The sequence below is a fragment of the Ranitomeya variabilis genome, chromosome 2 (genome assembly GCF_051348905.1).
Source record: "Ranitomeya variabilis isolate aRanVar5 chromosome 2, aRanVar5.hap1, whole genome shotgun sequence".
Classification (NCBI taxonomy): domain Eukaryota; kingdom Metazoa; phylum Chordata; class Amphibia; order Anura; family Dendrobatidae; genus Ranitomeya; species Ranitomeya variabilis.
Genome location: NC_135233.1, coordinates 94883806 through 94897666, shown reverse-complemented (window position 1 = coordinate 94897666; position 13861 = coordinate 94883806). Strand labels below are relative to the sequence as shown.

Sequence of the window (13861 nt, the reverse complement as noted above, 5' to 3'; positions counted from 1 at the left end):
ATGACAACCTTACGAGATTAGAGAGACAACGGCTTAAGCAGCTCCGGGATCTCCCTGGTGTTGTGATCAAACCGGCGGACAAGGGGGGTAACATCGTATTATGGCCACAGGCTATGTATGTAAAAGAGGCTATGCGCCAGCTATTAAACCCTATTTGTTATAAAAAACTGACTTTTAACCCCTTGTCCGCCTACTGCTCGCAACTCAGGGGGATCCTTGAAAAAGGTGTAGAGGATCGTGTCATTTCTAGAGAACTATATGCAGCACTCCTGGTGGCTGAACCAACAGTACCAACCTTTTATTTACTCCCTAAAACACACAAAGATATGTCTATACCACCGGGACGCCCTATAGTGTCGGGGAATGGGAGCTATCTAGAAAAGATCAACAAATGGATCGACTCAATCTTGCAACCGTTGGTTGAGGAACTCCCCTCGTTCTTGAAGGACACAAATCAGTTGCTAAAAAGGGTTGATGATCTACACTTGGGGGTGGGCACTGTTATGGGGGCAATAGATGTGGAATCACTATATACAAGCATTCGCCACAGTGATGGCTTAGCTGCTACTCGGTTCTTTTTATCCACATCTAGTTTGTCCCCTGACTTTGCCGCTTTTCTTTTAGAAGTGCTTAGTTTCGCTCTGACCCATAATTTTTTCACCTTTAGGGGGTCTTTCTTCCTGCAGCTCCAGGGAACAGCCATGGGGGCGGCCTTCGCGCCCTCCTATGCCAACCTGTTCCTGGGGCTGTGGGAGAGGGACCTCCTTCAGTCAGAGGGTCTGTCGTCTATGGAGCGCGTCCTACTTTGGGCGCGCTACATAGACGACATTCTCATTATCTGGCAGGGTGACAGTGATTCTTTTTTTGAATTTGTGACAACCTTAAACAAAAACTCTTTCAACATAAGGCTGACAGCGACATGTGATGCATCAAAGATTGAGTTTCTGGACGTGAAATTGCAAAGAGACGGTTCAGACACAGTGCAAACCACTATTTATCGTAAGCCTACGGCCACAAATATGCTGCTCCATGCGGGCTCTTCACACCCCTCCCACATGGTACGTGCTGTCCCCATTGGACAGTTCCTACGCCTACGTCGTTTATGTTCTATCGATTCTGACTTCGAATCACAGGCAAGGGACCTTTGGTCACGTTTTAAGGAAAGGGGATATAGCAATCGGGCCATTAAGCGAGCATATTTAAGGGCTAAGCATAGCGAAAGAAATGCCTTGCTATATGATAGCCAGACTAGAGTTAACGTATCTGAAGCAGTAAGATTTGTGACCAATTACAATTCAAGGGCGGATGCTATCAGATATGCATTAGAACGAGCTTGGCCGACTCTTAGAACTGATGCAACATTGCTAAAATTACTGCCCAGTCGACCGTCCATTACCTTTCGGAGGTCAAAAAACATGCGGGACCATTTAGTGCGTAGTCACTTTGTGGAATACCCTCCAAGGACATTTTTGAACGATCCACGACACTTACCTCGTGGTGGCTGTCGCAGGTGTGGCCATTGCGTTGCATGCTGTAATATCTCTAGAGATGACACGTTCACCGACTCATCAGGACAAAAGAGCTTTAAAATCACTAAGTCCATCACTTGTACATCGAAAAATGTGATATATTATGCTGTTTGCCCCTGTCCCTTAATATATGTGGGACTGACAACTCGTCAGTTGAAAGTAAGAGTGCGGGAGCATGTGCTTGGAATAGAGGCAGCTGCCACCGCACCTGATCCAAGCATATTAAAGACACTACCTAAACATTTCAGGTCCCATCACGGCTGTGATAGTAAGGGCCTGCGGGTCAAGGGAATAGACATGATCGAACCAGGCATTAGGGGGGGTAACATCTCCCAACGATTGGCACAACTTGAAACAAGATGGATGTGGACCCTGAACACGATCCACCCCCATGGGTTGAATGAAACCATTAGCTTCGCACCCTTCCTGTGATCTCTTGCTTAGTCAGTGTACAATACTTTTTGGGTGGCTGTTTTTCCCGTTCTATGACTGCCATGTTTGGTTTTAACTTTTTATATCTTTTATCATTTAGATACGGTAGCATTGGGCCATGCTTGATGTCTCTGCATAAGGCCTTTTCACTCTGGGTCTTCGCTGGATTTTGAAGTTATGTTTATGAAGACGGCCATCTGACAGATATTGTGGCCCCATAAAAAGACTGCTGTAGTATCTGGTGTATGTTTATATTTATACATGTCGCATTACTCCGTTTTGGGGTGTTATGCATTTTTTATCTTTGTGTCTTCTATTTTTACATGTATTTGTTAGGCATCTTGATGTAAGACTGATGGAATGGGGAATTTGTTATATTATCTTCACACTTGTATATTTATAAGTCACATGTGTTATTACTATTGACCTGTTTACGTCCAGTATGGCCATTAGTTTGGGGTGTTATTTTAGCACCCCATTACCATCGTTTTGTAATGGTTGGTTATCATACAGTGAGATAGTGAGTTTGTATCTCTTCATTATTTATTTATATATATTTCTACTGGCGTAGGACACTATGGCTTTAGTTTTCTGCCTGATACCTTGCCCTTATATTTCCTTTTTTTCCCCTTTTTTGCTTCTTGTTTTTGCTTCTGTTTTTTTGTTTGCCACATGTTTACTTTCCAAAACGGTTGAGTCTCATAGGAGTTCTGCATTCATCCCCCAGTTAGCGTCCCTTGACTGCCCTGGCGTGGCTTGCACGCATGCGCGCCTGTTCATGGCCGCGCTGCGCGGTTTGCGGCGTCTCTATGCAGGGTTGGTTGCCACGCACTGTGGCGGCCTTCCTGTATGACGCCGCGGCCGCCCGGCGTCGCCGTGACCATGGTGACGCCTGCGTCACTTCCGGGCCTCGTCCCGGCAGTCAGGGAGACACTGATATTTAAACCCCGCTTCCGGAGTGATCCGACACGCCCCCTGACGAAGGAGCTTCCGCTCCGAAACGCGCGTCGGGTGCTCGTGCGGTGACCGGTCCGGGCTTCCCTCTCAACCCCTGCTCACAGGTAAATTCCCGACCGCAATTGCGGTGTTTAGTCCCGGTTCTCCGGGCATATATATAGGGTCATGTGTATGGTCCTATAGGGCCTTGGGGTTAATAATAAGATACATGCTATTTACTTTATGTCCATCATGAGAGGGTAGCCATTGGTTTCTGGACCGCACGATTTCTGGACATGGCGGCCACATAAGGGTTTATTGCCATCACCATTTGCACCTTGTTCTGTCTCTTTGTCCTTAACCTCAGTAGTTTTTTACTTGTCTGTGTTGTTTTTCAATAAAGATGGTATTGCATTAGTACCCAGTTTGGTCGTTTCCTTATGTGGTTTCCCACATTTCCTTCTTATCTATGAGGGGGCTGCAATAAACTATGAGGGGGCTGCATTATATTCTATGGGGGGTTACATTATACTCTGTGGGGTGGTTGCATTATACTCTGTGTGGTGGCTGCATTATAGTATATGTGGGCTGCATTATACTGTATCGAGGACTATGGGGAATACATTATACTATATGAAGAACTATGGGGTGCATTATACGATGGGAAGTGAATTTTACTACATGGATGACTATGGCGGTGCATTATACTATATGGAGCACTAAGGAGTGTACTATGCTATATGGAGGACTATGAGGAGTGTATTATACTATGTGGAGGACTGAGCAGTGTATTTTAATATATGGAGGACTATAGGGAGTGGATTATATTATATGAAGGACTGTGGAGCACATTATAATATATGGAGGACTATGGGGAGTATTTAACTAAACAAATAAAATGCTGCATATTCAGATTGTTTTTGCCGGAACAAAAATCATTGTTCTCAGCAGGACATCACCGGCGTAAACTGTAGATGTGCTGCTGATAACATGATCCTGTTTGGTGATCTGTTAGTGATCTATTAGTGATCGTTCTGTCCCATCATTATTCCTCAGCTGGTGGAAAGAGGCCGGGAAACAAGCGTTGAACAACTTCAGTACTGTCGATCAAACTCATTTAGCGGCCTGAACTCAGCGCATGTAAATACAACCGAAATGCTTTTGAGTGATGTGCAATATGTTAGCATTTGGGGCCCCATTATAAACTTTGCCTAGGGCTCCACTTTGCCTAAAACCGGCCCGGCCTACAAGTGTGCAAAGATATTGTACACTCACCATGTGACAAGTGGGCCTGTGTAACTTCAAATGCCAGGGCTAAATTTTAGTCCCAGCCGGCCCTGGGCTGTCCTCATGTGAGCCAGTTTCTTTGCAGCACTTGATGGTTTTTGCAACTGCACTTCGGGACACTTTCAAAGTTTTCCCAATTTTTCGGACTGAGCTTCATTTCTTAAAGTAATGATGGCCACTCGTTTTTCTTTGCTTAGCTGCTTTTTTTCTTGCCATAATACAAATTCTAACAGTCTATTCAGTAGGACTATCAGCTGTGTATCCACCAGACTTCTGCACAACACAACTGGTGGTTCCAACCCCATTTATAAGGCAAGAAATCCCACTTAATAAACCTGACATGGCACACCTGTGAAGTGAAAACCATTCCCGGTGACTACAAAGCATTCATCAAAGCAAAAGGTGGCTACATTGAAGAACCTAGAATATAAGACATATTTTCAGTTGTTTCACACTTTTTTGTTAAGTATATAATTCCACATGTGTTAATTCATAGTTTTGATGCCTTCAGTGTGAATGTACAATTTTCATAGTCATGAAAATACAGAAAAATCTTTAAATGAGAAGGTGTGTCCAAACTTTGACACATGAATAATGAGCATGAATAATGCTTTTTATATAATCAAGGTGCAAATGACAAGCAAAATGGTTTAAGAAAAAAAATGTTTCTGGAAGAGATATATTGTATACTGTACATATTTCCCACTATACCAACATCTTTTTGCAAAGATATTACTAACAGGCTAAAACACTTTGGCATACTCTATATACAAAAGCTTTAAATCAGCCGTCAGAAGATAGCAATGTGGACATGGAAACTAAATACACTATATAAAGATTATTAAAAATTCTTTTTGTTTGTCATTTTTAACACTTTTGCCAAAAAAATAAAACATGATAGACTCATTTATCATAAAACTAAGACCACAAATGACGACCTCAGTGGAAAATTAAACAGGATGTGGGTTATCTATCTAAACGATAACCAATTTGTTTTGTTATAATGGTGATATAATGTAAGACATGAAATATTTATGCTGATAAAAATGGAAGAACTAAATTTTTGCAAAACAAAAATGTTAATGAAACATTTGAGCTTATTACTGGAGACGAGAACAAGAGGTAAGTCTTTACTTCAAAACTTGGTTAGAAAATAATTACTTTGTTTCATATTTTTTACAAATTGTTTTGCTATTTGTCTTTTCAAAAGGAAAATAGGAGACTTGCCCCAAAAGCTAAATCCATACCCAAATCTTACTTTACAGTTTTTTGTGTCTTTTCACATCAAAACTGGACATGGATTATTGTAATGTATTGTTTTTCCATATTGTTAAAGGGGTTATCCGAGACTTTGGTGGAGGTTAAGAACCTACCTGTACTACCCAACGCCGATCTCTGCCGGCTCAGAGCAGTCACAGACCTCTCCTTCCAGCAATTTTACTGCTTCATTTGACCACACGTCAAAAAAGCAGCCCCCCTTCTTCCACTTTGCTCTGTCGTCGGGTCGTCACTATCAACGTCATGCTGATTGACAGCCAGCAACTGCTGGATTTTTTATATCACAGAGGTCAGAGGCAAGCAATACAGTTAATTTAAAAAAAAATAAAGAAAAAAACAACTGAACAGAAAGTTTTCAGAACAGCTATACTACGGTATATATAAAACGATTCTCACTATAGCACCATCTACTTTCAAAGATATTATTGGCAAGCTTAAATGTTACAGTATATTATTTAAATAATCAGAAGATAGCATCATGGAAATTGAAAATAAATACACTTTGCAAAGGTTATTAAAAAAACTTTGTTGCATAAAAAGTTTTTGTTTTTTTATTGCAAAACTGTAAAAAAAAATATAAATCACAAAAAAACAATGGAAGAACCGTTTGTCATAAACAAGCCCACGTACATTGTGGAAATAAGTATTTGATACGCTGCCGATTTGTCAAGTTTTTCCACCTACAAAGAATGGAGAGGTCTGCAATTTTTATCATAGGTACACTTCAACTGTGAGAGACAGAATCTTAAAAATAAAATCCAGAAAATCACATTGTATGATTTTTTACATAATTTATTTGCATTTTATTGCATAAAATAAGTATTTGATACAATAGAAAAACAGAACTTAATATTTGCTACACAAACCTTTGTTTGCATTACCAGAGGTCAGACGTTTCCTGTAGTTCTTCCTGTCACTCGGCAACATTGAGTTTCAGAGTTGCAGCTCCATCCTATTCGGTTCAGGTCTGGAGACTGGCTAATGTTTTGGGTCATTGTCATGCTGGAAGACCCAACCACGACCCATCATAAAATCTCTTACTGAGGAAAGTAGGTTGTTGGCCAAAATCTCGTGATACATGACCCCATCCATCTTCCCTTCAATACAGTGTACTCATTTTGTCTCCTTTGCAGAATAGCACCCTCAAAGTATAATGGTTCTCTCCCCCAACATGCTTCACGGTTGGAACGGTACTCTTGTGGTTTTCTCTAGATCTTTCAGGTTTGGGTGCTGTCACTAGGCAACATTGAGTTTCAGAGTTTCAGCTCCCTCAAAAGATTTTCTATTGAAATGCTTCTTACAGAGCCACCCCTTAGTAGCCCTGGCTGTGTGTTTCAGATCATTGATAAGCTGGAAGACCCAGCCACGACTCATCTTCAATGCTCTAACTGAGGAAAGGAGGTTGTTGGACAAAATCTCATGATACATGACCCCATCCATCCACTCTTTAATATGGTGCAGTTGTCCTGTCCCATTCGCAGAATAGCACTTTCAAAGTCTAATGTTTCCCTCACAATGCTTCATGGTTGGGATGGTGTTATTGGGGGTTGTATTCATCCTTCTTCTTCCTCCAAACATGGTGTGTGAAGTTGGTGCCAAAATGTTCTACTTTGGTCTCATCTGACCACATGACCTTCTCCCATGCCTCCTCTGGATGATCCAGATGGTCATTGGCAAACTTCAAACAGGTCCATGTTGCAAGTGTTAGAAAAATGTGGCACTCACCATTTATTTGAAAAAATTCAGTCCTTTATTTAATTTTCAGACAAATATTTGGCAGGCGGCAGGCAGAGGGTACAGGGATATGTGTAAGATGGATGAAAGCCATTTTGCACTGAACAGTGTTTCTACGAGTCCAAACATCTAGTGACATTCAACCACTTTCTTTATCAGGTAATTAGGTGCTCCATGTCATGATAATCCACTAAAATGTGTTTTAATTTTTTTTAAAACATTATAAAAACATGGACAGATCAGTTCTATCATTTAAACCTAGTGGGCCAAATGCTCTTGTATTCAAAATCCATTTTGCCTCTCTTTATTATTATTATTATTATTATTATTCATTTTTATAGCGCCATTTATTCCATGGCGCTTTACATGTGAAATACGGGGCAAATATAGACAAATACATTAAACATGAGCAAAAAACAAGGCACACGGGTACATAAGGAGGGAGGACCCTGCCTGCGAGGGCTCACAATCTGCAGGGGATGGGTGATGATACACTTTGTAATATCATTTTATCAATTGCTTTATAATAGCAATTTATTGTGGTTACCACCTGTTCTATTCCTGCAAAGGTTAATGTGTGTGGATCAGTTCCATGGCACTGCACTATATGCTTAATCAATTTAGGGGAACCTTTTTGTGTTTCTATTGAATGAAAATGTTTGCGGAAAGAAACGCACAAGGATCTAATTGTTTTGCCTATGTAAAAGAATTTGCACGGAGAAAAAATTACGCAGACAACATTTTTTGTTTTGCAAGAAACGAAGTTCATCACATGGTGTGTTATAGAACTTATTCTGAGTGGATTCTGGGTAAGATGATACCAACAATACGCGCAGTTGCCGCATTTAACATTTCCTTTTTGTATATTTTTTTCCAAAGATGGATAAATTCTGTGTTTTATTAGAATGTCTACTATATTAGGAATCCGTCTATAGGAAAAAATGGGCTTTAGTACCGCTATTGGATTTAAGTCCTGGTCACCTTCAATTAAGTGCCAATTTTTGTTTATTGCAGTGAAGGCAGGTGCCGAGGTTCAGTAACGGTCAGAGGCATAACAAAGGTTAACAGAGGGATTTAATGTAACAACGTTACTCCACACAGGGAGAGGATAAATGGAGGGGAGGATGGACAGGCTATACTGGGTAAACTTGGGGGCAACGGTTGTAAGATTGTGTAGGGGAGAGTTCAAAGGTGTTAAACTTATCAGTCTGGCGTAGATGAGGAGCAGTCTCTGCGACGATGGCGGAGGCATCCCGGCTTGTACACTTGAAGGGTCCGTAGTCGTCCTGGTTCGGAAGAAGACCTGGGTCCCGATGCCGTCTGTGATCCTGAGATTTCCGGTCCCGGGTCCTGGATCGAAGAAGGGAACTGCTGGAGAGGTGACAGTCCTTTCTTTTAAGTGCCGACACAGCTTAAACAAAATTTGTCGGTTACCTATGAGATCAGTATCTTTCCTTGACAGATTTTCTTTCAGCAGATCTCCCTATGAAACAGTTTCAGTTTTTTTCAAGGCTGAATTCAGAACACATAGAGTATGTCCTCTGTTCAAATAGGTTTTGGCTAATTCCTGCGCTTGTACATTGTACATATTATCTGTACTATTTATTTTTCGGAGTCTCAAATATTGACTGTAGGGTAATCCAGATTTACTGTAGTATGATGTGGATGAGCAGTATTGACCTTCTTTTACCAAATTCTTTTAGAATTTTTTCGATGTCCAAATTATGGTAAAAGAGGGTCAATTAATCACAAGAGCATTTAAAAAACCAACATCTACTAATACAATGCTCCATTACAATAGTGCTCAGGTAAACGATGATTTGTGTTTAATTTCAAACATAGCCATATGGATAGAATAATTCATACTGCAATAAACAAAGATTGGCACTTAATTGAAGGTAACCAGGACTTAAATCCAATAGTGGTACGAAAGCCCCTTTTTTTCTACAAACGGATTCATAATATAGGAGACATTCTAGTAAAACACAGAATTTATCCACCTTCAAAAAAGTTGGTTGGAAAAAAATATACCAAAAGGAAATTTCAAATGTGGCAACTGTGCGTATTGTCGGTATCATCTTACGCAGAATCCACTCAGAATAGGTTTTATAACACACCATGGGACGAACTTTGTTTCTTGCAAACATTTTTATTCAATATAAACATGAAAAAGTTCCCCTAAATTGATAAGACATATAGTGGAGTGACATGGAGCTGATCCACACACATAAACCTTTGCAGGAATAGAACAGGTTAATCATCCCAGAACAGGTGATGGTAACCACAATACATTGACATTACAAACAGAGGCAAAATGTGTTCTGAATACAAGAGCATTTGGCCCACTAGGCTTAAATGATAGAACTGATCTGTCCATGTTTCTATAATGTTTTTAAAAAAAAAATAAAAAGGGTTTTAGTGGATTATCATGACGTGCACCACCTGATTATCTGATAAAGGAAGTGATTGAACCGGCTGTTGTCTGTCTTACACATATTCAGAGAGAAAGACAGAATTCTTGTTGGTTGGTAGGTGATCAGATACTTAATTCGATTCTAACTCTCACAGCTGAAGTTTACCTATGATAAAAATTGCAGACCTCTCCATTCTTTGTATGTAAGAAAACTTGCAATCGGCAGTGTATCAAATACTTATTTTCCCCACTGTATGTCCCCAATGCGTTCTTCATAAAACAAAAAATAGCTTTTATTACACTCATCTATGAGGTGATGCGGTCCGATGGGCATCGCTGGTCTTGATCCAACAATTATGTACACAACATTTTTTGTTTTGCAAGAAACAAAGTCCGTCACATGATGTGTTATAGAACCAATAACTGGCTCTATTTTATATGGGAAAAACCTGGTGACAGGTTCCCTTTAAATGCCAGATACTTCTTAGTCCAGTTATAGTTTTTATCCTGATGATCAGTCTTAGGCCGGGGTCACACTTGCGAGTGCAATGCGAGAACCTCACATCAATACCCGGCACTGCCACCAGCACTCAGGACCGGAGCGTTCAGCTGCATAGAAATACATGCAGCCTCACACCCCGGTCCCAAGTGCCCGCAGCAGTGCCGGGTATTGATGCGAGAGACTCGCGCACGTTTCTCACATTGGACTCTCAAGTGTGAACCCGGCCTTACTCGTCTCATCATGTATCCTGTAATTGAGCGATGAGTGTACATAAAATGCTCTCCATTCTTTGTAGGTGGGAAAACTTGAAAAATCGGCAGTGTATCAAATACCGGTACTTATTTTCCCACTGTAAAGGTATATCAGCGGAAAAAAAATAAAGGGTTATGTCTGATATTAAAAGGCGGTATTTAAGCAATGATCAATCAAGTAGAATGTTATAGTTTGTATTCTCTTATTTGATTCTAGAGATGAGCTGCAAAATATTGTCGCTGATCAAAATGGAAAACCTGTGAATGAAAGACATATTTCTGTAGATAAGCGCAAAAGGTGAGGGTTTACTTCAAAATGTGTATGGTGTGTATGGCTCCTTTAGTACGGATGCTCCTAAGGGCGGTAAGGACATGTAGACAAAGACTATTCATAGAGGACAATCACTTTAGAATGAGCTGTCCACCTACATCCACCACTGGAACGGCTCGGAGCTGAGATATCTCTTATCATGGTTGTTTAACAGTCAATAATGATTGGGGGCAGAGGGGGTCTAGGGGGTCAGATAGAGGGAGAGGGCACCCTATTATGAGGTGCTAATGAATAGTTATGGCAGCCGGGGCCTCACAAATTCCAAAAAATACATCTACCATGGCTGTATACCTAGACGGGTATGTGCCCATAGCGTCTCTTTAGATGGGTGCACTCTGTTACCCACCTAAAAAAGCAATCAGTAAACGTAAAAAAGAACGATCATATGCACTGCACCATAAAGACCGCAATGTAGAACCTTCCCGGAAAATCCACCGGCGTTCTCTTGAAGTGTGTTCCTGTAGCAAAACTTGGTGGGTACGCTGGTGTCTAAAATACGCCGTGTGCGCATACTCTTATAGGTTATTTCTGACAGACTACAAGGCCACTGTCACAAGTTCAGTATTTGGTGAGTTTTTACCTCAGAATTTGTAAGCCAAAACAAGGAGTGGGTAAAAAATTGCAGAAGTGGTGACGTGTTTCTATTATACTTTTCCATGGTTGTTCCACTCCTGGTTTTGGCTTACAAATACTGAGGTAAAAAATGCACCAAATAATCAACGTGTGCATGTGGGCTAATGCTTTGGTATACTTATCATACCACAACATTATACAACCAATCAGCTAATTGCATTGTGAAAATGAAAGTGGAAAATAAATAAACTTTATAAAGGTTTTAAAAAAAAAAAAAAAAAAAATTCCATGAAGAAGTGTTTAATTATTTATGCCTCGGAAAAACAAGCCTACCTAAACTTACATCAAATAAGATATACAAAATAAAAAGATCGATTTTGGAATGTGACAATATGATTTTTTTTGTCCATGCAACGGGTGGTTATTGTGTAAACTTACAAAAGAAAGAATCTTTTTATAAAACATTATACATTTTTGGTGTTGATGTAATTTCAGCCACCCAGAGAATATGGATTTATTTTGTTGCGCCAGTTCTGCAACTGCCCCAAACATATGAAAGAATCCCAGAAGCTATTGTCAGTCATCTCAGAAATTTCTGCAACAAAATCTGCAGCATGTGAATTCACCCAAAGTAGCAAGTTTCTTATGCTGAAAGATAAATGGCATAAAATTCAAGACATGGTGGAATGATTTTTATCTTCCACCAACAAAAATAAAATAAAATATATTACTCATTTAATTATATGTAACCCCAACTGGTGCAATTTTAACATATACAACTAATTCTGCAAAAGACAAGCCGCATACACTTCCTTAGGGATTTTAAGAAACAAGCAAGCCAATGTTTTCTTTATTTTTTCTGCCCCTGTGACCACATTTGACTGATTTATTTTACAGCCCAAAGAAAGCAAAAAAACAGACTCTAGATTGGGAGACGGATCAGACTGTGGCAGATACCCAAGAACGATCAGGACAGAACACCTTACTACATAAAGACGGGTAATATCATAGTAACATAGTAACATAGTTAGTAAGGCCGAAAAAAGACATTTGTCCATCCAGTTCAGCCTATATTCCTATATTCCATCATAATAAATCCCCAGATCTACATCCTTCTACAGAACCTAATAATTGTATGATACAATATTGTTCTGCTCCAGGAAGACATCCAGGCCTCTCTTGAACCCCTCGACTGAGTTCGCCATCACCACCTCCTCAGGCAAGCAATTCCAGATTCTCACTGCCCTAACAGTAAAGAATCCTCTTCTATGTTGGTGGAAAAACCTTCTCTCCTCCAGACGCAAAGAATGCCCCCTTGTGCCCGTCACCTTCCTTGGTATAAACAGATCCTCAGCAAGATATTTGTATTGTCCCCTTATATACTTATACATGGTTATTAGATCGCCCCTCAGTCGTCTTTTTTCTAGACTAAATAATCCTAATTTCGCTAATCTATCTGGGTATTGTAGTTCTCCCATCCCCTTTATTAACTTTGTTGCCCTCCTTTGTACTCTCTCTAGTTCCATTATATCCTTCATGAGCACCGGTGCCCAAAACTGGACACAGTACTCCATGTGCGGTCTAACTAGGGATTTGTACAGAGGCAGTATAATGCTCTCATCATGTGTATCCAGACCTCTTTTAATGCACCCCATGATCCTGTTTGCCTTGGCAGCTGCTGCCTGGCACTGGCTGCTCCAGGTAAGTTTATCATTAACTAGGATCCCCAAGTCCTTCTCCCTGTCAGATTTACCCAGTGGTTTCCCGTTCAGTGTGTAATGGTGATATTGATTCCTTCTTCCCATGTGTATAACCTTACATTTATCATTGTTAAACCTCATCTGCCACCTTTCAGCCCAAGTTTCCAACTTATCCAGATCCATCTGTAGCAGAATACTATCTTCTCTTGTATTAACTGCTTTACATTGTTTTGTTTAATCTGCAAATATCAATATTTTACTGTGTAAACCTTCTACCAGATCATTAATGAATATGTTGAAGAGAACAGGTCCCAATACCGACCCCTGCGGTACCCCACTGGTCACAGCGACCCAGTTAGAGACTATACCATTTATAACCACCCTCTGCTTTCTATCACTAAGCCAGTTACTAACCCATTTACACACATTTTCCCCCAGACCAAGCATTCTCATTTTGTGTACCAACCTCTTGTGCGGCACGGTATCAAACGCTTTGGAAAAATCGAGATATACCACGTCCAATGACTCACCGTGGTCTAGCCTATAGCTTACCTCTTCATAAAAACTGATTAGATTGGTTTGACAGGAGCGATTTCTCATAAACCCATGCTGATATGGAGTTAAACAGTTATTCTCATTGAGATAATCCAGAATAACATCCTTCAGAAACCCTTCAAATATTTTACCAACAGTAGAGGTTAGACTTACTGGCCTATAATTTCCAGGTTCACTTTTAGAGCCCTTTTTGAATATTGGCACCACATTTGCTATGCGCCAGTCCTGCGGAACAGACCCCGTCGCTATAGAGTCCCTAAAAATAAGAAATAATGGTTTATCTATTACATTACTTAGTTCTCTTAGTACTCGTGGGTGTATGCCATCCGGACCCGGAGAT

At 40.4% G+C, this 13861-nt stretch overlaps 1 protein-coding gene across 8 annotated transcripts in view; it reads left to right on the top strand.

Annotated features, from left to right (window-relative positions):
- Positions 1 to 13861, top strand: part of LOC143804537 (protocadherin Fat 4-like) — a 285900-nt gene that overhangs the window by 130219 nt on the left and 141820 nt on the right. For all 8 annotated transcript variants that reach the window (XM_077282725.1, XM_077282731.1, XM_077282727.1 and 5 more), the window contains 2 exons: positions 10580 to 10660; positions 12164 to 12265. In XM_077282725.1, the coding sequence (XP_077138840.1) occupies positions 10580 to 10660; positions 12164 to 12265 (183 nt within the window). The remainder of the gene's footprint in view (positions 1 to 10579; positions 10661 to 12163; positions 12266 to 13861) is intronic.